The sequence below is a fragment of the Haemaphysalis longicornis genome, unplaced genomic scaffold (assembly GCF_048455015.1).
Source record: "Haemaphysalis longicornis isolate Haplotype H1 unplaced genomic scaffold, Haemaphysalis longicornis Haplotype H1 scaffold_14, whole genome shotgun sequence".
NCBI lineage: Eukaryota > Metazoa > Arthropoda > Arachnida > Ixodida > Ixodidae > Haemaphysalis > Haemaphysalis longicornis.
In genome coordinates this window covers 27,232,091-27,257,587 of record NW_027526245.1, presented here as the reverse complement: position 1 = coordinate 27,257,587, position 25,497 = coordinate 27,232,091, and the positions used below count along the sequence as shown (strand labels likewise).

General features: G+C 47.4%; 2 protein-coding genes across 2 annotated transcripts in view; one reads left to right on the top strand and one right to left on the bottom strand.

The window, feature by feature from the left end:
* Positions 1–22,278, bottom strand: part of LOC144165323 (uncharacterized) — a 45,226-nt gene extending 22,948 nt beyond the window's left edge. Inside the window, exon 1 of the mRNA XM_077695438.1 lies at positions 21,272–22,278. Coding sequence (XP_077551564.1) covers positions 21,272–22,077 — 806 coding nt within the window. The 5' untranslated portion in view covers positions 22,078–22,278. The remainder of the gene's footprint in view (positions 1–21,271) is intronic.
* The window catches only part of LOC144165217 (uncharacterized), a 270,867-nt gene that overhangs the window by 159,246 nt on the left and 86,124 nt on the right, over positions 1–25,497 (top strand). The window lies entirely within an intron of this gene.

Sequence of the window (25,497 nt, the reverse complement as noted above, 5' to 3'; positions counted from 1 at the left end):
TAGGTAAAATGTTCCTTTTGGTACCACACAAATGCGCATGTTCATGTTTCGATGTTCAGATAAAGCATGTTTTTCTCGGCACGGGGCAGCAAATCTTCGTGCGAGGACGCCCTTTCTGGCACGTTACTTGCAGTGCCGAGTGTATTCCTTTAGTTCGTTAGCACCATACCTAAAATAGAGAAATCAAAGGAAATTAGGATTAAAGTTCACCTTGTTTTTGTTTCAGATTTCTGGCATTTCGTTTGTGACAGTATCGTTTGTGACTTTACATTTTCTTATGAAGAATAACATACTGTATAAAAGCAGTCACCGCGGCCGGCTTCGAACTAGCGTCCTTGGTGGGCTTAGCAGCACAATACCTTAGCCAGGGAGCCACGCGGAGCCACCGCGGTGGGCAATCACTGCGACATCGTTGGATGGTACCCAGGGCAGCGTCCAATAGAGACAGGTCACGTTTGCTGCATTAAGAAAGGGCTGACGCCTGTGCATGTGTGTTTTTGGTCGCACTCCTTGACAGAAACAATCAGTATCTAGACAGGGAATTCTAATGCTAAGGGTTCTCGACAGTGGTCTAGAGCCTTCGTTGTCCTATGATTATACAACGATTTAGCGTTTTTTGGTAGAAGTTTTTTTTTTTAATTGTCTTGAATACAGCCTATTTTTCTTCTCACTTGTAAGAGCATTTAGGTCGCTTCTTGGCCGAGCAACCTGGGTTAGCATGGGCTTTTCCGTCTACTGCTAGGCTTGCATTAGCACCCCTTCCACTCCGGGAATGATACTTTTTATTTTGAAGTTCAGTTAGCTAACTAATACCGAAGTTTAGAGACCACATGCTGGGGCTTTGCTATGTGGCGCAACAATAATTACAATTGGCGACTAAACCTGCTCAAACTGCAGATACAGGCTGTGAGTCAATAAACTATAAACTAATTCAAAGAATAAATAAAAAAAGTTTGTGCCGTGATATTTTGGGACGAAACGAAAGCACTGGATATTTCCATATTTTTCGGGAAACGGCTAAGAGAGAAATTTACGAATCCCACGCATACGTCGGAATCGACGTAACTCGAAACTTTTATTGTGGCATACCTGGGTTGAAATGAAATTCTGTGCGGCATTTTGTTAGATTGAACTTGTGCTCGGCGTATCTGCTGATTTTTCAGAACGCTTAGCAGGGGCGGCTGCGTCGAGGAATACGAGACTCAATGAGATACGGAAAGTCTTAATTTCCCTGGTGAAGGTGCCACAAGATATAAGCGCAAGGAATGTGATACACCCGCCACGATTGCTCAGTGGCTAAGGCGTTGTGTTGCTGAGCCCAAGGACGCGGGATCGCTTCCTAGCCGCGGCGACTGCTTTACTGATGTAGGCGGAAAGCGAAAACGCCCGTGCGTACGAGATTTCGGCTCACGTTCAAGATCCCCAGGTGGTCAAAATGAATCCCGAACCGTCCACTACGGTGCACCTCATCGCCTCTGTAGCGTCGCGCATTAAATCCCCCAATCAATCAATCAATCAATCAATCAATCAATCAATCAATCAATCAATCAATCAATCAATCAATCAATCAATCAATCAATCAATCAATCAATCAATCAATCAATCAATCAATCAATCAATCAATCAAATCAGAGAACGTGACACACTCAGGAACTGGGCCTACCTCAGGCGCTCCGGCCGACCCATCAGGCGCGGTCCAAGCAGGCAGCATTGCCTTGTGTTACCGCCCTCCCACAACACTTGAGTCCTACTGGCCACGCAGGAGCTACAAGGGCAAGGACCACCAAGCGTTATCGGATGTACTGTAAAGTGAGCAGCAGCACCATGCGGCAACAACAACAGCAGCACCAGCTACCGCATGAGCCCCCTGGGCGAAGATCCAAAGGAACATTCCCTTCGAAACAAGGGGTTGAAAGGGGAGTGGGTTGGAGCAATGCTTGTTTGGGGGCGATGCTGAGGAACAGCCTTGAGTGAGTGGATAGGCACGTACGCTTCCAGAGCGGTGCATTGTACTTCACTGGGTCATGGGTAACAAGTGGAAGCGGTGGTTATGGCAAAAAAAACATTTTTGATCGCAGTTCATATGCTTAGCGCAAGCATCAGTTCTAAAGAGATACCGTGTAACTTTGAGAAATGTAGCCGATGGCGTGGAATACTAGGAGTTTCTTGCAAAGATGGCTGACGTTGGAGGTGTACAATGTCCTCGGCCCAGTGACAGATGGGCGCATTGTATCATTTGATGTTCAAAAAAAAATGTTGATACGTTTATTTGCAGCGGTTCATGTTAAGGTTTTAATGGGTTTATAGTATGCAGCTTGCGGCCCTTTATGATAGAAACCGCTCGCCCGCCTGGATTGCGCTGGGAAAATATTCAGCCCATTTTTTTAGGGGCGAAGCTCCTAAAGCCATGGGTCTGTCCATCCCTTGTGTCTCGTGGTACGTGACCGCCGCATGCTTTCGGAGATGTCGCAAAGTGGGCCGCGTTGCACGCGCAAGAACCGGCTGCAACCGGCAGCGCAAACTCGGCACCGGGAGCGCGAGCTTGTCTGTGTTCGCCAACGGAGGCGCGAGCGCACGTGCACTGCGAGGGGGAGATCACGCGAGAGATCACGCCACGAACGCAGGCAGTCGTTCTCGGAGATCGAACGAGACGCAAGGACCTTTGCTCGTTTCCTCTCGTCTTGTTCGGGCACAAGTTCGCCCTGAATAAAAGTTCTTTCTTTACCGTTGTGTCCCATCCTACGTGACAAATTGTGGTGGAGGTGCGGGGTAGTCCTCGATGGCGCGGGGTCTTTCACCAGGTCTGGGCCTGGGAGCATTGACTCCGAAAATAAAAGTTGATTTGTACAATGTACGCACACAGTCTTACGTCTTTCTTAATGATGTAATGGGCGAACTTTCACGGGAGAGTTACGGTTACCGATGATCTTCCCCTTCGAGCTTCGCCCCACTTATCATCATTCATTCCCTGGATATGGCGTGATTTTTTTTAAATCAGTGCTTTCCAGACGTGGATGTCGGTGTAACTGCGAAAACCGCGCTGCCTGACCAATTCACAAAAGCACACGACACAAAGCTCTAATAGACCACTGACGCTCGATTAGAGCAAGGGTTCCGGCTAGTTGGTAATCCATAACGATACACAGCGCACAAACCGACAACAGACAAAAAAAGAGACACACACAAGCGCTGTGTGTGTCTCTTTTCTTTGTCGGTTGTGTGTTGGTGCGCTGTGTAGTGACACGGCTCTAATCCTGTGCGCTGTCTAGTTAAGGGCTCAGGAAAATCGGTTCATTAAGTTCTTACTTCAGTATATTTTTGGTACATTGTTGTACCTGCTAAAGAGAGGAGTACGCAAATAGGACAAATATATTATCCCCAACTTTAAACTATTCTCATAGAAAGCACGCTCTTTTAAAGCCTTTCAGGAATGCTTTAGCGGATTGACTTGACGGGAATGTCTACGTCAATGCCTTTTTGATATGTTTACTTCAAAGCACGTACACCACTCGACGAGTTAGACGTGTAGTTCTCTATTCTCTTTCCTCACAAATGTTCGGGACCCTTTCCATTAGTGGAGTTTATTGAAAAGGGCCCTTTTCCTTCTTGAAGATTCTTACGATTATTTCTATAGGAGGAAATTCTGAAGTTCAGTTCGCGCCGGCTTTCATTACACGACGCGCACAAAGCGAGTACGCTGGCTGCGCCAACAAAAGTACACGGTATAGTATAACGTGCCAACAACATTGCCAGAAATTCAATTCAGATACAAGATCCGCTTGTTAAATTACAGGCGGATTGCCACACGGTGCGAATCTTGGGATGTGTGGCTTAAAGATACAAAATGGGAGCCATGCAGTTTTAATATAGGGTCCATTCTGTAGGTAGCACACACAGCGACACACCCAGAGGAACGTACGCCGCACTGAGCAGCCAGTGTTGGCATAGTCAGCATAACTCTGGAGCATTCACCTTCGCTGGAGACGTAATTTGGAATGTATAGCGCTCAGTTCAAGGTCTAGCGTCGCTGAGGCGAAAGCGTCTCGCGGTGCAATTTGCAATTATTTGCAATTTCCAATTATTTGCAAACAATTACTCTAACATTAATACAAGAGAAAGTGGAGGGAAGCACAGAGCCGCCGGTAGCGTAGTGGTCATCGCACCAGACGCACCCGGCGGACATGCTTTCCTCCCCATTCTTTCTTTCAAACAAAAAAAAAAAAACTATCTGTAGCTAACGGCGTAAGCGAAACGCTATCACAAATCTTCAGTGACTACGACGTCCAAGTTTGCCGTGTGCCTACAAGTAAGATCGGTAAGCAAATTGTACGCGCCAAAGACACGCTAGAACGTGAAAGATTCCCCGGGGTGGTCTTTAAGATCCCTTCCCAGACTTCCGACGCAGCCTATATTGTTGAAATCGGAAACTTCAAGAGGCGACTAAGGGAGCCAAAAAACGACTTTGCTATCGGCCGCACCTAGCTAAACATCTTGGCAGAACACCACAACGTAACAGCTCATGTCATCGCTTGGGACTCGGCCAGAATCATTGCCACCGATAAAATATTATCAACGCGCCTACTCCGAGAATCATTCCACATCCGATCAACCCCGCACGTTTTTAATCGGACAGGTGGGTCCATGCCTACAACGTACGCATGCGCTTTGTAGCGTTCCACGCATGTATGAATACGGCCGAACCGCTTTTCGTTTCATGTGTGAACAAGGGACCCGTACGGGCCCCGAAACGTCATTTCTTTTTACCTATTGCTTTTACCTTTTTGGTGAGTGTCAGTCTGTTACCGGCAAAAAATTGCATCTGTTTCAAGGATAATAAATGACCTACCACATTCTACCCTTCGCTTTCCAGGACAATTAACTGCCAATTCTTATTTTCGTCTCTCTTTCTGTCTCACTCTCTCTCTCTCTCTCTCTCTCTCTCTCTCTCTCTCTCTCTCTCTCTTTCTATATATATATATATATATATATATATATATATATATATATATATATATATATATATATACAAGAGAAGAAAAACTTCGAACAAGGTAAAAGCACGATTGTGGCCTACGTTTCAGCAAAGAGAACTTGCTTTCAAGTTCTCTTTGCTGAAACGTAGTTCTCAGCAAGTCCTCTTTGCTGAAACGTAGGCCACAATCGTGCTTTTACCTTGTTCGAAGTTTTTCTTCTCTTGTGTTCTCTACCATCTTCAAAGTTCTACTACTCCCTATACATATATATATATATATATATATATATATATATATATATATATATATATATATATATATATATATATATATAGGGAGTACTACTACTCTACTACTCTACTACTACTACTACTCCCTATATATATATATATATATATATACCGAATCAGAATGGGAGATGAGGGGCTCATTGAAACTGAGACAGAAATAACAGTTGGCAGCCAAGAAAACCTCGGAAAGCAAAGGGGAGGATGTGGTAGGTCATTGAAACAGATAAAGAAATTGAAAAGAAAGAAAGAAAGTGGAGAAAAAATGCCCGTCAGGTGGGATCCGAACCCGCGACCTATATATATAAACGGAATAAGATTTGGCAGTCAAGAAAACCTCGGAAACCAAATGGGGGTCTGCGTTAGGTCATAGAAACAGATGAAGAATTTTTTGAGTCAGAAAGAAATTGGTGAAAAAATGCCCGCCGGGTGGGATCCGAACCCACGACCACCAGAATACCGGTCTGGTGCGGATCCCAGCCGGCGGGAATTTTTTCACCAATTTCTTTCTGACTCAAAAAATTCTTCATCTGTTTCTATGACCTAACGCATTCCCCCGTTCGCTTTCCGTGGTTTTCTTGACTGCCCAACGGTCATCATCATCATCATCACCAGCCTATCTACGCCCACTGCAGGGCAAAGGCCTCTCCCATTATTCTCCAATTACCTCGGTCCTGTGCCAACTGTGACCAATTTATCCCCGCAAACTTCTTGATCTCATCTGCCCATCTAACTTTCTGCCGCCCCCTGCAACGCTTGCCTTCTCTAGGGATCCACTCTGTTACCCTTAATGACCAGCGGTTATCTTGCCTTCGCATTACATGCCCTGCCCACGTCCATTTCTTCTTCTTAATTTCTACTAATATGTCTTTAACACCAGTTTGCTCTCTGACCCACTCCGCTCTCTTCTTGTCCCTTAATGTTACACCTATCATTTTCCGCTCCATTGCCCGCTGAGTCGTTCTCAATTTAAGTTGAACCCTCTTAGTGAGCCTCCAAGTTTCTGCCCCGTAGGTGAGTACCGGTAAGATGCAGCTGTCATACACTTTCTTCTTCAGCGACAATGGTAGGCTGCTATTCATTATCTGAGAATGTCTGCCATATGCACCCCAACCCATTCTGATCCTTCTAATTATCTCTGTCTCATGGTTGGGATCTGGGGTCACAACTTGGCCTAAGTAGATATATTCGCTTACCACTTCCACTGCCTCGCCACCTATCTCAAACTGCTGTGCTGTCCCGAGGTTATTGATCATTACTTTAGTTTTCTGCATATTAATTTTCAGGCCCACGGTTCTACTCTGTTCGCCCAGTGCGGAAAGCATGCTTTGCAATTCGTCCCCCGAGTTACTTAGCAAGGCAACGTCATCAGCAAATCTGAGGTTACTGAGGTATTCTCCATTAACCCTTACTCCCACCTGTTCCCAATCCAACGTTCTGAATACTTCTTGTAAGCATGCTGTGAATAACATTGGAGAGATTGTATCTCCTTGTCTGACACCCTTCCTTATAGGTATTTTACTGCTCTCCCTATGGAGGATGATGGTAGCTGTAGACCCACTGTAGATATCCTCTAGTATTCTTACATAATGCTCATCTACCCCCTGGTTCCGTAATGCCTGAATGACTGCTAGGGTTTCGACCGAGTCAAATGCTTTCTCATAATCTATGAAGGCTATATATAGGGGTTCAGTATACTCAGCGCACTTCTCTATCACCTGATTGATCGTGTGAATATGGTCCATTTTTGAATAACCTTTACGGAACCCTGCTTGTTCTTTAGGTTGACTGAAATCTAAGGTTGCAGAGATTCGGTTAGCGATTACCTTGGTAAATACCTTGTAGACGACTGACTGACAGCCCAACGGTATTCCGTCTTAATTCACAATTCACTGAGCCCTTCAATTTCCATTTATGATTCGCTATATATATATATATATATATATATATATATAGGGAGTAGTAGAACTTTGAAGATGGTAGAGAACACAAGAGAAGAAAAACTTCGAACAAGGTAAAAGCACGATTGTGGCCTACGTTTCAGCAAAGAGAACTTGCTTTCCTCAGGGCGAGGAAAGCAAGTTCTGAGGAAAGCAAGTTCTCTTTGCTGAAACGTAGGCCACAATCGTGCTTTTACCTTGTTCGAAGTTTTTCTTCTCTTATATATATATATATATATATATATATATATATATATATATATATATATATATATATATATATATATATATATATATATATATATATATATATAGAGAGAGAGAGAGAGAGAGAGAGAGAGAGAGCCGAAAGTATATATTTATAGCCATAGCATGGGGCCATAAGCAGAGTGGGGTATAATGAAAAAGAACCAAAGCAACAGCACAATACTGAAGTCAACGCACAGAACAATGCAACTGAGACACAATAAAAAAAGGTTTTACATACCAACAAAAGAGAACATTGATGGTTAGTTAGTGATAATTTTTTCACATTCACCGATACTAGTTGTTTCAGTAATTTTAATATCAAGGTCATTCCATTCTTTGGCAGTGCGCGAAAAAAAAAAAACGATACTTAAGAACGTTAATTCTGGGATTGAGACCAATTGCAGTGTTCTTGTGCCGTGGTATGGTCGAGTAACCGAAAGAGAACTTTAAATATCCACTTGTGGGGCTATTTATTCGACCATGAACTATTTTTTAAAAGAACAGTGAAATCTAAATTCTATTCCTCTGTGATATTCGTTTCAACCCCGCTTTGGCAACGAAATCGGAGACCGAATAAGGCGCGTATTTGTTGCAAATAAATCGAGCCGCCTTGTTTTGAATTTTTTCTAGGCTGTGAGTATTGACATTGGTGAAAGGATCCCAGACAATGTTTCCATATTCAAGGATGGGTTCAATAATGGGTTGAAGTTATGCCACATTTTCTGTGTCGCACGCATTTTGATTCTGTTTATTCATTGATTATCAGCGTCTTTCCGTCTAGCCGCTTGTGTATTTGAACTGTGTGCGCGCGCGCGTCTGCGGGCAAAACTATTAAAACTGTAGCACAGATAGACACACTTGCACACAGCACGAACGCATACGTACAGCACTTCCGCTTCTGAGTTATCACTGTTAGGGGTCCCCCGAAACGAAACTTGTCTCGGGAGTGCAGTTTTGCAAGCCTGCTCGAAACGAAGACGAACAATAAAGGGTTTTTCCATGCGCGTCTTCCCTTCGCACGAAGACATTTCCTGCGGCGTGCTTCGCGATACGGGCAAAGAAACCACATTCGGTTACGAGAGAAGAGTACGGCCGTGGTAGTCGCCGACGCAGGCGATAAAAAGACCCCGCTACACCTCGTGTCTCAGTGTGTTCTGGCTTTTATCCATCCTCGGCGAGCACAGTAGCGAGAACGGGCGGTGTTCGCCGCAGACGCCGTATAATCGAAGGCGCGGAGCTCAGTTCGGCCGCGTGCGGGGCGTACGGGCCGTACCAGTCGTATCTCTTCGATATTTTCGCCTCTGAAGTTGCGGGAACTTCCGCGAGCGGGGCTTATTATAGTCGTTCTGTACCGACATTCGAGCTAGTCGTCCGCCCAGGCATGTTTTCTGCCAGGATTCCCTGAATTATTTTCGCTCGCAGAAGTCCAGTGAGGACGTGTAACGGGCACGCGGCCATCAATAAAGGAATGATTTTATTAGAACACATGCGGCACATGTCTGATGGGTACGAGAAACCTCCGAGGTCTGATTTCTCGCTTGTTGTGGCAGTCAGTAAATGGGAAACAAATTGTGCCAGCTGTCTTCACGGGGGCTCGATTTAGGAGGCGTTCCCGTCTGCACATTTTTTTTGTTCGTTGTGCGCCAGAGGTAATGGTACGGGAACCGAGTACAGCCTTTCCAAAGTGGGAGGTAGCGATGGCAAAAGGAAGGTTGTCAAGAGTAGGCCAGAGAAAGCAGAAAAGCTCTCCATGAGTACTCTAGCGTCATCTGAGATAAGTGCGGAGGAAAGACGTGATGCGCAGGTCGAGCTCCTTCCCGCTGTAATATTACAGCATGGTGACACCACGGTGTTTCGTTGGTGCCGGCTGATGTATTTATCACGTCTACACGTGCAATGAAAATAAACATAGCTCGTTTTCGTAAAATGTAGATGATTCCTCTCCTATGCGGCTGTCAGCATAACTTGCTTATGTGCGCCCGGATTTCAGTGTAGATGGGTTTTCGCAAATAGCCACTTCGATGCTGCTGGCTGAGCATACGGCGGAAAAAGTTTAGGAAATTCTGCATCCCATGCTCCGTTTAGTTTGGATAACGGCGACGGAGCCCACGGTTTATCCGGCCGTGGTCGGGTGCACTCATCCTCATATCCGTTGCGAGCAGCCGCTTGATGGCCGCGTTGTGGCCTTTGTTCACATCTCCCCCAAGAATAGAGCTATAATACCTTTTAATTAAACTAATTACTTTGGTGTACGAGCTTCAACAAGCATGGTATAAAAACAGCGTAGACCTAAATAAACTAAAAACATGTTAGTCAAACAAAGCTAAAAAGAAGTAGCCGAAGTTGTATTTCAAATTAGAACGACATTGTGGCGTAACTCCGTCAGAATACGAGTATCCAGTAGGTGAAAGAAAACCTTGTTCCACTTCCATGTTTATCTAAGAAAAGTTGCAGCTAGGCGCTCTTTTCGGTGCTGCAGAGGCCTCATGCAGACAGTATACAAGTTTACTTTATTCGAACGATTGGAGAGCTCGTGCTGCCGTAAAGGCTTTGTTGTATGCGAAGCGTTGCTGCCTTCCTCGAAGAATTAATGCTTAGAGGTGCGTTCTTTTTCCTTCGCGTCTGCACCACTGAATATGACTTGCCACGAGCCCTGTGACGTAAATGATGAAGCAGCCACAGAAGCAAAGTGATGCCTCTGCGTCGAGGATGTCGTGCAGAATCCGGAAGTTGGTAAACCGGTATCCCATGTATATAGCGAAGCATAGCTGTCCTTTTCGCCTTGTAATGAAACTACGCCACATAAATGGGCATTGTTGTTTCTTAGGGCGGCGGCAACTGTCTGGAATTGGATAACTTGAACCCAAAATCACCATCATGAACACTGGATGTGCATTCCTGAAAACAGAGGGTGTAATATCTTATTTTAGGGTTCGGCCTGGGATGCTGTGGGATTGTTACCAGAGTCAATGCAGGGATGGTGCAAGCATATATAGCCAGCGGTTGTTTCGTTTGCATGTTTTCTACGTTTTTGAGGCGCAGCCATTCCGGAATAGCGGTACTTGGAATTTTAGCCACGAACCGTTTGAGTTGCAAGCCAAGGAAGCCAGTTTAGGTTTTAGTTGTATGATAATGGTCTCATCCGGTCGCGCAAGTTATATTTGTGACAAGCAGCCGAAAAGTAGTGGCTTGTCCGTATACCTCTTCTGATCAAACTATCGTTGATATCGACGTACGTGTTGTTTTTGGAGACGCATTGTCTGGTTCGAAGTGAGATTGTGTGTTCTCTTGATGACTCCTTGAAACTTCATTTATTGATCGACTACATGATTTCACGGAGCTCATTTATCTTATTGTCATTATGTCTTCCAGGTGTTACATATTATTACGATGCAGTTGTAGACTGTTTAGAAATGCCCAGCGGCAGCGCAGTTACGTACTGCACAAGTTAGGTTGTATCTCGTCAAATATGTAATTCAAGGTATAAGATCAGTTCACTTTCAGCAATGCAGGTGTCAGCGCTACTGGCCCGTTTACATACCAAAGGCGATATTGGGGAGCCTGACTTTCCGGTTTTATTCTGGTCGATTTTATAAGTCCGTCACTTATAGGCAAACCTTTTTTCTGAAAAGAGCTGCACGTGCTGCTCAAATACCTGTTCTTTGATTTATACCACGTCTGCTTCTTAAAACGCTTCTGGAGCCAGGACAACCGCCACAACAATTTAGTTAATGTGTGCACGTGACGAAATAATTTGGAAAGCTAATTTCGAGTTATACTCTTATGATTTCCCGTTAGGACGCGTGGATTTTGGATTCATGGACTCCTGAAGCAGAGTTCTCGGAGGGAATGACCTTGGGACTGCAGAGGGCTATACATTCCGAAAGTGCTTCAACTGCCGTCAGTGTACGCTCATCTTAAACCAACATTGTACCATACTCTAAAACAACGTTGAGTTTGGGGCGTTCAAGACCAAACGTGGCTAATCCTTTGTTGTTGTTGTTGTATCCATTTATTTTAGACAATTCAAAACATCCTTGAATGGCATGGCAAAGGCAAAAAAAACTGCCTGACGGGGCCCCGCCACCCGTAACAATCAGAGGAGCAGCGGGATCACAAATCACAACAATTAGAGGAAGAAGATAACAAAAACAAACAAACAAAACAAAAAAATACGAAAAGCGAGTTACACACGTTCGCCAAAATAAAAGGTGCACACTGGCGTAATCATACCAGAACGAATATATGAAAACACATCTGATATCTTAACCAACAAAACAAAACAAAAATTACACCATCTCCCCGAAGGGAACTATGTGGTGATGCAAAGCAGAATTGTTGGCGTCCATTCAGCTCATCGGACGGCGCAGCGTGTCTCAACCGAAGCAGCAACTGAGGAAGCGGCGCGTGGACCGTGTTTATTATATAGAGCAGATGGAGTGGACAGGAGGAGATGAGAGAGGAGACACGCATGTGCGCTTATCGCGCAGCTGGCGTGTTGCCGTTATGTTGAGTGATCTGGTGTTTAGTAGCGCCAGAGGGAATTCCACGTCCGGGTCCACACCGGTGGCAAAGGCGCGCAAGTACTGTTGTGTTATGGTGAGTAGGCGGTGGTTCTCGAGGCGCCGAAACTCGTCCGTCATGTTCTTGTCGATGTTGTTGTCTCTGTGGTAGAATCGGTAGTCTCCGTCAGCGTTGGTGAGGTAAAGGTTGTTGACGTCGGTGCACCGGCTGAGAGCAACGTACACGTCCTCCTCTTCGCAGCTTTGTCTTCTCCTTCTTCAGCGATCCCCTGCGGGAAGATGACAACGGTGGTTGAACGCGAAGCTATCTCGTGATGTATTCTTTGGTTGGCCAGTCCCTAGAGGCATCCTGCCACAATCAGCATCAGAGGCGCTGCGGACGGGGCACGGACGCGGGACATCCCCCGAGGAAGAGACGCTAACATCCTCCTCTAAAGATTTCAGTTCGTCGTTTCTATTGACGTTCAGCTTCGCGTGCCTTCGTTGTATCAGTTGCTTCTTGACGTAGTTTGAATGAGTCAAGGACATAAGGCGCGTTCGTAGCACTTGCTCCTGTCTTGGTTTTGTAGCGCAGTTGGAAGAGCGCCGCGTACCTCCCGTTGCGGCCAGAGAGTCGTGGGATCGAAACGGGGCGCCGCTATTTCTTTTTTTTATAGTGTAGGGGTAGAGGTGCGGACAACGGACGGACGCCGGACATAGCCCCGAGCAAGAGATGCTTTGCATGTAAAACAAAGAAATCACCATGCACATCCTTCAGGCCCTGGGAAGTTACAAAATTAGAGCGGTAACAACTGCTGTCACCGGTAATTTTTATTTGCCTCAACAATTTTTCTTTCATAACTTTAGATACTTTGTTTGGGCTACGATATCAAATGAGATCAAGAATATCAGGTTACTGATCGAGGAGGTGAGGAAACTGCCATTTTAACCTTTGATCCCTATAGCCTGTCCGAGAACAGCATTGTTCGACCAAGCACGTTCTCAGTTCATACGGACTTCTATGTACACGATAGTTCAACTCAAACAATGTTTCAGTAGAATTATACTGGCGGAGTATTTCTAGAGATAATTTTTGTGTGTAAAGTTGCCGTACTGGTAGTAATTGTTAAAGTATGCTGTTAAAGTATGTTTGTGAAAGTATGCTGTTAAGTATGTTTTTTAAAGTATGCTGCGCAGCTTGCAGAATACTTTAGGTTTGAAATTGCTGGTATGGCTCGTTTTCTAAGTATCGTAAGGTTGTTTAGGTTTGTTTGCGTGGTGGTGGACCACACTAAAGAGCAATAATTTAATGGCGAATGAAAAAGCGCGTAATAAACTTGAAGTTTTACACTCGTAGGCAGGTAGTATCTCAGCCGGTTTAATGCACCCACAGCACGACAAAGGTTTTTCTAAGGGAAGTTATATGTGGTGTTCATTAAAGGTTTTCATGAAATGTTACTTATGTTGTTTCAGTTCTTGCGGTTGTTACCGCAACAACCGTCCCTATAGACACCTTGTCGCTATAGAGTTCTCTCCTGCTTTCTTTCTAAACTTTTGTGTGTCCTTCGTCGATCGGTAATGCAAATTTGTAGACAACAAATATTGGATACGTTCAGTGGTGGGGACTTACCTAAAATACGACGTGAAACTTGTTTGGGGACAACAGCGATGACGTAGCAAAGCAGCAATGCCTATTTTAATGGGAAATCAAGAGACGCGCAAAAAAAGTAACAGAGGAAGCACTGTAGAACACTGGAGATAACACAAGGACAAGCGGTGTCTTGCCTTCCTTGTCCCCATGTGGAGCGGTTCTCTGGCTTTTTTTTTTCGCTATGCAGGGCCCAACTTACACGCTGACACTTTCAAATGGTAGTTAGTAAACGAACCAAGTATAAAAAGTTAGTCGATAGAGCGCAAAGGTCGTTATATAAAATAGAGCATTCGTTTCCCGTGGGGTAGTGGAAGCAGCCATGCTCTGTCTACTCGGTGATCGTGTACAAGACACAGTCGACTGCAAATTCACCACCGTGTCGTCAGCTTGTTTACATTCGCGTCCGTACAGCGTTGCTTCTATCTCTCAGATGACACAAAACGTGAAGACCGAAGAGTGCCTTTTCGTAGACCTTGTCGTCGCGTTGGAAGGAGGCGCGTTCGGAGGGCTTCCTGTCCTCACAGTTCGGTAATGAAACCTCCCGCCTTTCCGTAGAACCCGTCGCCTTGGAGTGAAGCCGGTTGGTATGGCTTGCCGGCCTTATAGTGCGGTATTGAAGCCTTTGGAGCTGAGAACACGCAAAGAAAAACGGGCGGCGAAGGCCCAATAGTCTTTCTGAAACGTTATCCCTTTATAGAAGTGTCACAGAATTCTGCCCAGACATTGCGGATTTTTCGTTCTCAGGTGATGTTGATTTCTTACGGACTATTTTGTAAAATTTGTGTTAAGGCGGGAATTGGTGTGAAAGCTAAGCTTTTTAACATAGCCGCTATCATTTCTGCCTCGTCAATAAAACTGTGTTTAGGTAAAGGTCTTTTATCGTTCTCGAGCCAACATTTCCCTCCAAGTGAACGGAAATATGCCATATATCGCATTTTCAATTTCATGAGTAATGTACACTGTGTGGCACGTTGATTTCGGCGTTTGGCTATCCGCCATTTCTCCGTGAAATGAGCCGTATTTAAGTTACCTCGCAAGGTATACATGAGACCTTTACTTAACTGTGGCATGGACGTGGTCAGAAACTAACGAATTCGTCCAGCAACTCACATAATGGCGCCAAAGTATTTGGTAGGCTCCAACTGTATGTTGTTCGTGTTCCGGGATAGAAGTGCTCTACATTAGCGCACTCGCACATAATTGAGATCGGCTGTATCCGGTAGCATTTTTACTAAAGGGAATTAAGACTGATAAATCCTGTTTTTTTAATTGTTGGCTTACCTTGCGTTACCTTGCATTGCAGTATCTGCGGTGGCATGTTTCAAAGAACACCCCACTACTACTTTTAAAGAAATTGAATACGATGAATAGGTGGGAATCAGCCTAAAGTGAAACTTTAATTGAATGCTGCTTTTTACATTGCGCCGCAAAGTGATTTTGGAAGTAATTCTGTGCGCCGGCAAATGAGCGGCGCTTCCCTCGCAAGGCTGCTCTAGTGCGGTGTGCGCCTGTGGTCTTTGCGGCGCAATTTCTTTATCTCATCCCCGCATCGATTGCCGTCTCTTCTGGTCGTGCTTCTCGGTAGTCACTCCGCTATCCTGGTGGTTCTCCGCATTGAGGGTCCAGCCGGAGTCCGCTTAGGTCTCCTTATTTTAGCTGCTATATCATCCAACTGCCTTTTCTGTCTTCCCCCTTAGGTGTTACATCTATCGTGCTGCATTTCGTGGCTCGTTGGGGCCGACTTAAGGTCTCTTTCGAAGAGACTAACAAAACAAAAAAACGTCACCTCTCTCTCTCTCTCTCTCTCTCTCTCTCTCTCTCTCTCTCTCTCTCTCTCTCTATATATATATATATATATATATATATATATATATATATATATATATATATATATATATATATATATATATTCTAAAGAACAGAAGCAGGCAGAAAGAGCTTCTCCTTGGGAGCTCTCAAACACGCAGCCGTCACGCGAAATGTTCCTGGCGAAGATGGAGGGGTGCAGCTTTAGCGGGAATGGGAGAACATTACACAAATGGGTGAACGTTTGCGAGTGGAGAGGCGCGAGAGACACACATACGCACGTACAGAGAGATAGAGAGAGAGAGAAAAAGAGAGAGAGAGAGTAAGAAGAAATGAAACTGGCATGGCGTCGCCGAAGTCAAAGCGCTAGACTGGTGCGGTGCTGGAGAGACACAGAGTTTATAAGCTTAAGAGCGAAAGCTTCGGCATCAGCCCAGGCAACCGGGAGCATTGAAGTAGCGCCAAAAGGGAGCTCTTCACGGTACAGCAGTGCCAAATCTATGACATTCTTCACTGTTACTTGCGCAGCGCATGCGACGTAAACGTTACCTAATCGCGTTTTAGGGGCGAAGCTTCTAAGAGGCGCTGGCTGTCGTTGTCGTAAGCGACGTCCTCGTACGCGTCTTCTCATGTAGTCACGGCACTAAAACACCCAGACACTCGTTTACGCCTCGCGTGGAAAGCATAGTCACGGGTACTAAAAAGACACCGGGAAACTCGCTAACGCCTCGCGCTGGAACGCTTCCTGCTTCAAAGACAAGAGATATTACAGCAAAGCTGTATACCTGAACCCGTCAACGGTTTCATCTGCGTTGCGAAAAACGTCGAGGCGCCAAGAATACACATACACTGCATGCTTCGCCCCTCCCCAGATTCACGTTAGCGGAGAAGGCCCGGGATTTCTTGTAATATCGCTGGTCTCTTGCCTTCAGAGCAGGTAAGCCCGCTGTGGGTCACCGTGGAACTTTATTTTTAATTAAGCTAATGAACGTGACTTACGGCACAAGCTCAGGTTGGATCATTCCGTAGAATGATTTCTGACTGACGGTCCTGTCTACGTGCCGATATCCGTAAGGTTTCATGCTAATGTATACGAGAGAGATACCTGGCGCCACCATAGGTGAGCCGGGCTTCAGCGAGCGTTCCGTCGTGTACCGGGCACGCACGTTCCTTTTGTCTTTGGCATGGCTGATGAAAAGGCTGTAAAGTGTCCTCTGGCTACAAAAAAGCAACTATTTTATTGTAGATGGTTATTCAAATTTGTTTTTTTTTTTGTAAAATTGATGCTCCAAAAATATTTTTTTCAGGGCTTCATGGAATGAACAAGAAAAAGGTGTTACCCTTGTTTGTTGATTTTGGCTTCGGGACGAAAAGCAGCCTCATGGCTAGCCAAGCCAAACAGGCGACGAACGTCGCTAGCTGCATTGGGGGCGCCCATGACGGCCCACAGCGCCAGATTTCCCGCAATTGTTTATGAGTAAGGAAATCTATGCTGTTATTATACTCATAGACGCGTAGTTAGATTCTTCAAGGTAGCGAAACCGCTTGCGCAAGGACACACTCAAGCTACCACAGCCCATATCTCCATGCTGATGGGTCGTTAGATGCGGTTTGATTTTCCACTCAAGGTTTTAGTCATTTGCGTGCGCAGTAATTGAATGTGCGCTGAAGCCACAGCGAGAAATAACGTAACCACGTTCAAATTGGAAGCCTTAGTCGCTCGGTGTAGCCTCGAGCATATTGTTACGTGGCGAAGACGCGTAAGGTGAAGCTATTTATAAGTGCGAACAAGCTGGGAAGCACTGGATTAGGCAGCAGCGTGAGTCCGGGGCCAAGCGTTGTCGTTCTCGTCGTCTTCTATCAGCCGCGCAGCGCCCACCGCATGTTTGGCGCGAACAAGGACTGCCCCGTCACATGACCCCCGGCGGAAGAGGCACCGTCTCGGTGCTGTCGAAGGAGAATCGGTCAGCGGCGGCTGATATGGCTTGAGGCGGGCGACATGGACAACACTGGTAGGCGGGACAGTAGAGGACGAGGCCCAAGTAGAGACGGTAGGCGCAACCTCATACGTCACATCTGTGACGCGACGCAACACTTTGTATGGACCAGAATAGGGTTGGAGCAGTTTTTCGGACAGGCCAACACGACGTGCAGGGGACCAGAGCAGGACGAGGGATCCCGGAGGAAAGTGGACCGCGCGGTGACGTTCGTCGTACCGTGTCTTTTGTGAGACTTGCGAAGCAAGAAGCTGGTCGCGAGCCAGTTGACGAGCTTGATGGGCGCGAGTGACAGCATCGCGAGCGTATTCAGAGGAGCAGGCAGGAAGGAGCGAGTCCAAAGGCAAAGCCGGTTCACGGCCAAACAGCAGATAAAATGGGGAGAAACCGGACGTGTCATGGCGGGAGGTGTTGTACGCGAAAGTTACGAATGGTAATGCAAGGTCCCAGTCTCGGTGGTCAGAAGACACGTACATAGACAGCATGTCGTTCAGCGTCCGGTTCAAGCGTTCGGTGAGGCCATTAGTTTGCGGGTGATAGGCCGTGGCAAGCTTGTGTTTCGTCGAGCAAGAGCGCAGGATGTTGTCGATAACTTTCGACAGAAAGTTTTTCCCGCGGTCAGTTAGAAGGTGGCGGGGAGCGCCGTGGTGCAGAAGGACGTCGTAGAGAAGAAAGTCAGCGACGTCTGTCGCGCAGCTTGTTGTAAGGGCACGGGTGATGGCGTACCGCGTCGTGTAATCTGTCGCAACGGCGACCCACCGGTTTCCCGCTGACGACAGTGGGAAGGGACCAAGTAAATCGAGACCCACGCGGAAGAACGGCTCATGGGGAATGTCGATGGGTTGAAGTTCTCCAGAAGGAAGTGTGGAAGGCTTTTTCCGACGCTGGCAGCTGTCACACGAGGCAACGTAGCGGCGTACAGATCGGTAAAGGCCAGGCCAGAAGAACCTACGCCGCACTCGATCATAAGTTCTGGTTATCCCTAGGTGGCCTGCGGTGGGTACGTCGTGTAGCTGGTACATAACGGTCGAACGCAGGTGGCTGGGCACAACGAGGAGGAGGTCCGGACCGTCAGCACGGAAGTTATGGCGGTATAAGACGCCATTTCGTAGGGTGAAGTTGCGCGTGGAAGAATCGGGTGGTGAAGAGGTAAGTCGTTGAATGAGGGAACGGAGCGACGGGTCACGGCGCTGCTCGTCACCGATGTGGAGAAAGTCAGATATTGCGAACACGCAAGCGACATCAGTAGATGGGGTGGCCTCAGGGGGCTCAACAGGTTGACGTGAGAGGCTGTCAGCGTCTTTATGCAAGCGACCCGACTTATAGGTGACGGAAAACGTATACTCCTGCAGACGTAATGCCCAGCGACCAAGCCTTCCGGTGGGATCTTTCAAGTTGGTAAGCCAGCACAGCGCATGGTGATCTGTGATGACTTTAAAATGTCTGCCGTACAAGTAGGGACGAAATTTTGCGAGGGCCCAGACAAGAGCAAGGCACTCTCGCTCTGTAATGGAATAATTGCGCTCGGACTTTGACAGCAAACGGCTGGCGTACGCAATCACGCGGTTTTGGCCGGCTTGCGATTGGGCCAAGACGGCGCCGATCCCGTGGCCGCTTGCGTCAGTACGCACTTCGGTGGGAGCGGAAGAGTCGAAGTGACCCAAAATTGGTGGTGACGTTAGGAGGGAAATCAAAGTGCTGAATGCTTGGGCTTGATCGGGTCCCCATGTAAAAGTGGCACCGTTCTTCAAAAGGTCCGTGAGAGGACGAGCGATGTGGGCAAAATTTTCTATAAAACGGCGAAAATAGGAGCAAAGCCCGACAAAGCTGCGGACATCGTGAGTCGAGCGCGGCACGGGGAAATCGGTGACGGCTCGAACTTTGTCGGGGTCGGGCTGAACTCCAGAGGCGTCGACCAGGTGCCCAAGAATTGTTATCTGGCGGTGGCCAAAGCGACACTTCTTGGAATTTAGTTGGAGACCAGCGCGTCGAAATATTTCGAGGATATCTGACAGGCGCTCCAGGTGTGTCTCAAATGTGGGTGAGAAGATGATGACGTCGTCTAGATAACATAAGCACGTGGTCCACTTAAAACCGCGCAAAAGGGAGTCCATCATTCTCTCGAATGTGGCCGGAGCATTGCACAGACCAAATGGCATATCCCGGAATTGGTAAAGGCCATCAGGGGTCACGAATGCAGTCTTTTCGCGGTCTTGCTCATCAACGGCTATCTGCCAGTAACATGATCTCAGGTCAATCGACGAAAAGTATCTGGCACCATGCAGGCAGTCGAGGGCGTCGTCTATGCGCGGAAGCGGATAGACATCTTTTCTCGTGATCTTGTTTAAATGCCGATAATCCACGCAAAAACGCCACGTGCCGTCTTTCTTCTTGACTAAAACGACAGGGGATGCCCACGGACTAGAAGACGGTTCAATGATGTCCTTGCTGAGCATTTTCTCGACCTCTTGTTGGATCACGAGGCGTTCAGAATGAGATACGCGATATGGCCGTCTTCGCACCGGTGCTGCATCTCCAGTGATGATGCGGTGAGTCACAGCGTGTGTCGTACTCAGTGGACGGCTGCCTAAATCGAAGATGTCTTTATAGGACGTCAAGAGAGAACGAAGAGCGTCGGCGTCCATTTGCGAAAGATCGGGTGCGATCATCGCTGCGACTTCATTCACTGGGAGTGATGACTGCTCAGTGGGACCCAAACAAGGCGTCACGGGCTCTAGCGGGGTAGTAGCGGTATGTGCTTCCAAAGGGCACAGTGATGAAAGTGCCATTCCTTTCGGTAAAACTTGAGGGAAGGAACCGAAGTTGAGGAACGGGAGACAGGTCTTGTTGTCAACAATAGTGACTATAGTATGCGGCATAGTAACATTGCGTGACAAAAGCACATCCAGAAGAGGTGAAATGACGTAGTCGCCGTTTGCAACAGGGGAGGACGGGGATAAGGAGATGTAGCTGACAGCATTTGGGGGCAAACGAACGTGTTCGGTGTTGCAACAGCGCAGCTGGGGTGCGTCGGAAGAAGGAGGGAGAGGAAATTGGAGGCGGAGGAGTCCAGTAGAGCAGTCGATGAGAGCGGAATGCTCAGAGAGAAAATCGAGGCCCAGAATGAGGTCATGAGGACAGTGTTCGAGTACGGTAAACAGAACGGCTGTTTCTTGGTCAGCGATGCGTATACGAGCTGTGCACATTCCGACGACCGGAGGCGTGCTGCCGTCGGCGACTCGAACTGCACGGGACGTTGGCGGCGTAAGGACTTTGTGGAGACGGCGGCGAAGGCTCGAACTCATGACGGAAATCTGGGCACCGGTGTCGATAAGAGCTCGTACTACAACTCCATCGACAAGGACTTCAAGTAAATTGTGTATAGTCGGCAAAGTCAGTAGAGGATTTACGGGCCAGGTCGTTGATGCAGCGTCACCTCCTTGAGCTGCATGACTTAGTTTTCCGGAGGGGGTCGAGAGTAGTCGGCCATGGGGGAGGGGCGGCGAGGCTGCGGTGATCGGGACTGGCGGCGTTGCGGCGACGGCGATCGGTTCATTCGGGTGTTGGGACTGGTAGAGTTGGGCGGGTTGAAGTCAGTGCGGGAAGAGAAGCAGTTTTGCCGGTCATTGGGGTAGCCAAAGGATGGTCGATTACTGTAGTTGGCGTAGCCGTTGCGGAAGGTCGGGGGCCTGCGGTTGCGACAATACCGAGCAATGTGGCCGACTCCAGAGCAACTGAAACAAATCGGTTTGTCGTCTGGTGTGCGCCACTCAGCAGGGTTCCGGCGGGGGTAGCGGGGAGGAAGATGGTCGATGTGGGGACCGGGAGACCTAAACTGTCGTTGTAAAGTAGAGCCAATCGCGCACACAGGGTGAAGGCCCAGGTTGGCTATTTCGTCGCGGACAATGGCTTGGATGGCGGAAACGGTATGGAGCTCGTTCCGATCCGGCCCGTATGGCACCGCAGTAGTAGGGGCCATAGCCTCCAGTTCTCGGCGCACGATTTTTGTTATATCTGCCGACGGCGAAACGGGATCTTGAAGGCGTGAAATACAGGCTGGTGGACGTCCATCTTCACATGAAGATGTAGCTGCTGTGTGCGGAAGCCGTGTGAAGTTATGGGCGATACGGCGTCCTTTGGCCTCTTCGAATCGGCGACATTCCGTAATGATGGACTCCACTGTGGCACAGTCTTTGCACATAAGAAGGTGGAATGCGTCATCCGCAATGCCCTTCAGTATGTGGCCTACTTTATCGGTCTCCGTCATGGTGCTGTCAGCCTTCGAGCAAAGGGCCAAGACGTCCTGGATATAGGCGACGTAAGATTCGGTCGACGTCTGGGCGCGCGATGCGAGCTCCTTTCGGGCAGCAAGCTGACGGCCAAGAGGCTTTCCGAATACCGCTCGCAGCTTCGTTTTGAACACCTCCCAACTGGTCATTTCGGTCTCGTGCGTCTCAAACCACTTGCGCGCGGGACTTTCCTCTTTCAGGTAGAAGATGGCATTCGCCAGCATGATGGTAGGGTCCCACCTGTTGTGAGCGCTGACACGCTCATAGAGGCTGAGCCAGTCGTCGACATCAACGTCGTCTGTTCCGGTAAACAGGCCAGGCTCCCGGGGATGAGACACGATGACGAGGGGTGTTGTCGACGCGGTCGCTCCATCGGTCGGCATGGTGACACGAGGAACCGAGCGTCCACTACGAAGCTCCGTGGTGGGTGAAGCTGGTGGAGCACGCCCGTGCGATGGTACGGGATGAGTTGTTCACTCGAACTCCGCAACCTCCACCAAGGATGTTACGTGGCGAAGACGCGTAAGGTGAAGCTATTTATAAGTGCGAACAAGCTGGGAAGCACTGGATTAGGCAGCAGCGTGAGTCCGGGGCCAAGCGTTGTCGTTCTCGTCGTCTTCTATCAGCCGCGCAGCGCCCACCGCATGTTTGGCGCGAACAAGGACTGCCCCGTCACAATATTTCACGGTTATAGTTTAGCAAATTAAACGGATATTGCGGGGAAATACTCAAAGAAATGCGACTACCAAAGAGAGAAGCCCGAGCAGAGGCTCTATCAGGCTCTCCTTGCAACAAGAAGGAGTAACTCCATGAGCCCCTTCGAAATGTCAGCGATTTAAAAGGTATTTCGAAACTTTCTGAATAAAAGTTGCCTTGAGAAACTAGCTCCGCCGAGCAGTGACGGTCCTTCATTACAACGCCCTTTATTCGTACTTGACGTGCCATTCGGTCTTGAACTGAATATTTTCCCCGTCGAGGCCGTGTGGAATGTCTCCTGGATTCTCTCACTATGAACATTCCTTGTCTACAAAGAACGGGAAGAATTGGAGCACCGCGAGAAACTTTGGACAGTGTGCGGTACAGGGGACACCTTTTTCAGCTATCAATGGCACACGAAGGAATGTCTTATTGTTCCTTAGAAATGAAAAAAAAAATCGCGAGCAACGTTTGAAATCCCGCGATGGGGGGTTTTGGTTAGGTGGAAGGTTTTGGGAATGATGACTTGCAGATATATGCGGCTTTGTTCGCTTGCTCCACGGTAGAGCTTTCCCGTATCGCTAATACGAATGTGAATTGCTTCGGGTAGAAACACTCGCACCCTAGGAATTTCTGGTGAACTCCGGCGACTGGGCGTTAACCTACAAATTTTAATATCGGCTGTGTTTGTTGGCAGCCAGAGGTGGTCTCTTGTTTTGAACACTTTTTACTTGCAGCGAGGCAATGAAACCTTTTGATACAACACTCATGAGACACATTTGTCATTACCACACGTTTAATCAACCAATGGAAGCGCTACATGCTTATGATGGTTGCATTACCCATTGAAATTAGATTATCTACAGTGAATGTTGATCAATCTTGTTCACTGTAATGAATCTTCAATCTTGTTGATTATTGAATTTATTTTCGTGCAAAGGAATTTTCCGGTAACCGTGACCAAACGAGCCCGGAGATAGCAGTGCGGCCATCTTTACACCGCAATTTTCTATAATTGTCAGGAAACTAGCTTCGTCAAATCTATTAGGTTCACAGTTGCATCCCAACGTACAAGCATTGAGAAATTCAATGAGAACACGGAAATATGTAGGAGAACACGCAAAATCAAAGAATATGGACAGTGGAGATAAAGCAATGGCTCGTTTATGGTAAATTTGGGAGGACACATTTTTATCGTTGTTACTGTAATAAAGCCACGCTAACATTTCACTTGCATGGAAACAAATCGCGCTAATTGTGTGTTCTGCTTCGTGTTTTCGTATTCGCGTTTAATTTATCCATCACCGTACAAGCATGCGGCCGCTACCATCCGTTCCACAGCCGTATTGGCGCCAGAAATCTGTGGAAGCGGCAGTTTAATCTTATCTGGATTAGAAATGGAACTTCTAATTAGCTGTGCAACCAACTGAGATAAAACAACCCTCGGTTTCTCAGTATCATCACGGTCAAACAAGCGTTCTAGAGCAAGCTTAGCAGCGCGTTTACCGGCAAGATAAAAATTCGTTTTCGGGGAACTTCCATTCTTCACCGCATCTATCGGCGCCCTGGTCATCCTTCCTGTCCCACCTGTTCTTCCTACCCATCCATCCCTCATTCTTATTGGGACTGCAGCCCGCCATCACTTGACCCATCCCTCGCCTCCATCACCTCCTGGGAGCTCTGGTTGTCTCCCCCGCCGACAGTAAACATCCAGGCTGCCCAGGAAGCTCTCTACAAACACGTGCACCGGATCCGCACGGACATTCTGGAGTACTACGTGGATCCGGTGAATTGAACTTTCAAATTAGGACCTGGACTTAGGTCCTGCGGAAATAAAGTTTGTTCTCTCTCTCTCTCTCTTGGCCACCCAACCTCGTTTAGTTTGTGTTGGAATGCCCTTCGTATATTTTTAGTCAGAGCGTTTTTACAGAACCATATCCATCCCGCTTGAGTCCATGCATTGAAAGCCAGCGAAATTCGTTGACGATCTCAACAACCACCATGAACCAACTGCAGGTTTATACGAATTACGTGTAAATACGCAGTTAATCGGTAAGCCAAACAAAATTATACAGCTGCCTCATCGTCAAACGTGGTATAAAGTTTTTCGCATCTATTGCAGCAGGAGGTGTAGACTTTTCAAGCGGACCTTTATATTGCTTTGAAAAAGCAAATCAGGCAGTCCCGTGTCCGCAGAAAAACTGCTCGCTTGTATTTCATTGCGCATGCGAGAAAAAAAGCCAGGTTAGAGGGAATTTGGACGAGGGTACAGAGGTGGGCTAAGCTTATGGATGACGTTGCTGCGCTGTCGCATCTAAGGGCACTGGCAAGTGGGAACGGCTCATCGCAGGGCGCGAAAAATCGTCTCTGATTGATTGATTGATTGATTGATTGATTGATTGATTGATTGATTGATTGATTGATTGATTGATTGATTGATTGATTGATTGATTGATTGATTGATTGATTGATTGATTGATTGATTGATTGATTGATTGATTGATTGATTGATTGATTGATTGTGGGAGTCTTAACGCGCCGACGCTACATAGACGATGAGGTGCGCCGTAGAGGAGACCTCCGGATTAATTTTGACCACCTGGGGACCTGAAATGTGCGCCGAAATGTCAAACACACTGGCGTTTTTGCTCCTTGCCTCCATTAGAGAAGCGGCCGCTGCTGCCGGGAATCGAACCCGAGTCCTTGCAAAACGAGTCTCTCACAGCAGAACGTGCGAGCAGCGCGCGAGAGCTTGGCGTGCTAGGTGGACGTGTTACATGTAAGTTTGATGAAAAAAAACGAAGCACATTTATGAGCACTACAAAATCTCCTCCGCAAGAAGCCCACCCTCTGCTGCGATAGGACTGCCCTGCCTACAAGTGCTTTGCATTGCGGTGAATTTCTGTGGCATCGGACCAGCACATTCGACCTCCCAATATCCAATTAAGGCCCCGTGTTGACCTAATGGGTGACGCCTTCGTCATAGTTGTTGTGAGACAAAACAGACCACCGGGAGAATTTGTGCAATGTCTCCACAGAGTGGGCCAACTGGTCCACTGGTCATTTTTTCCCGATATTTTTGTTGTCGCAGTTCATCGTAGAGGGGA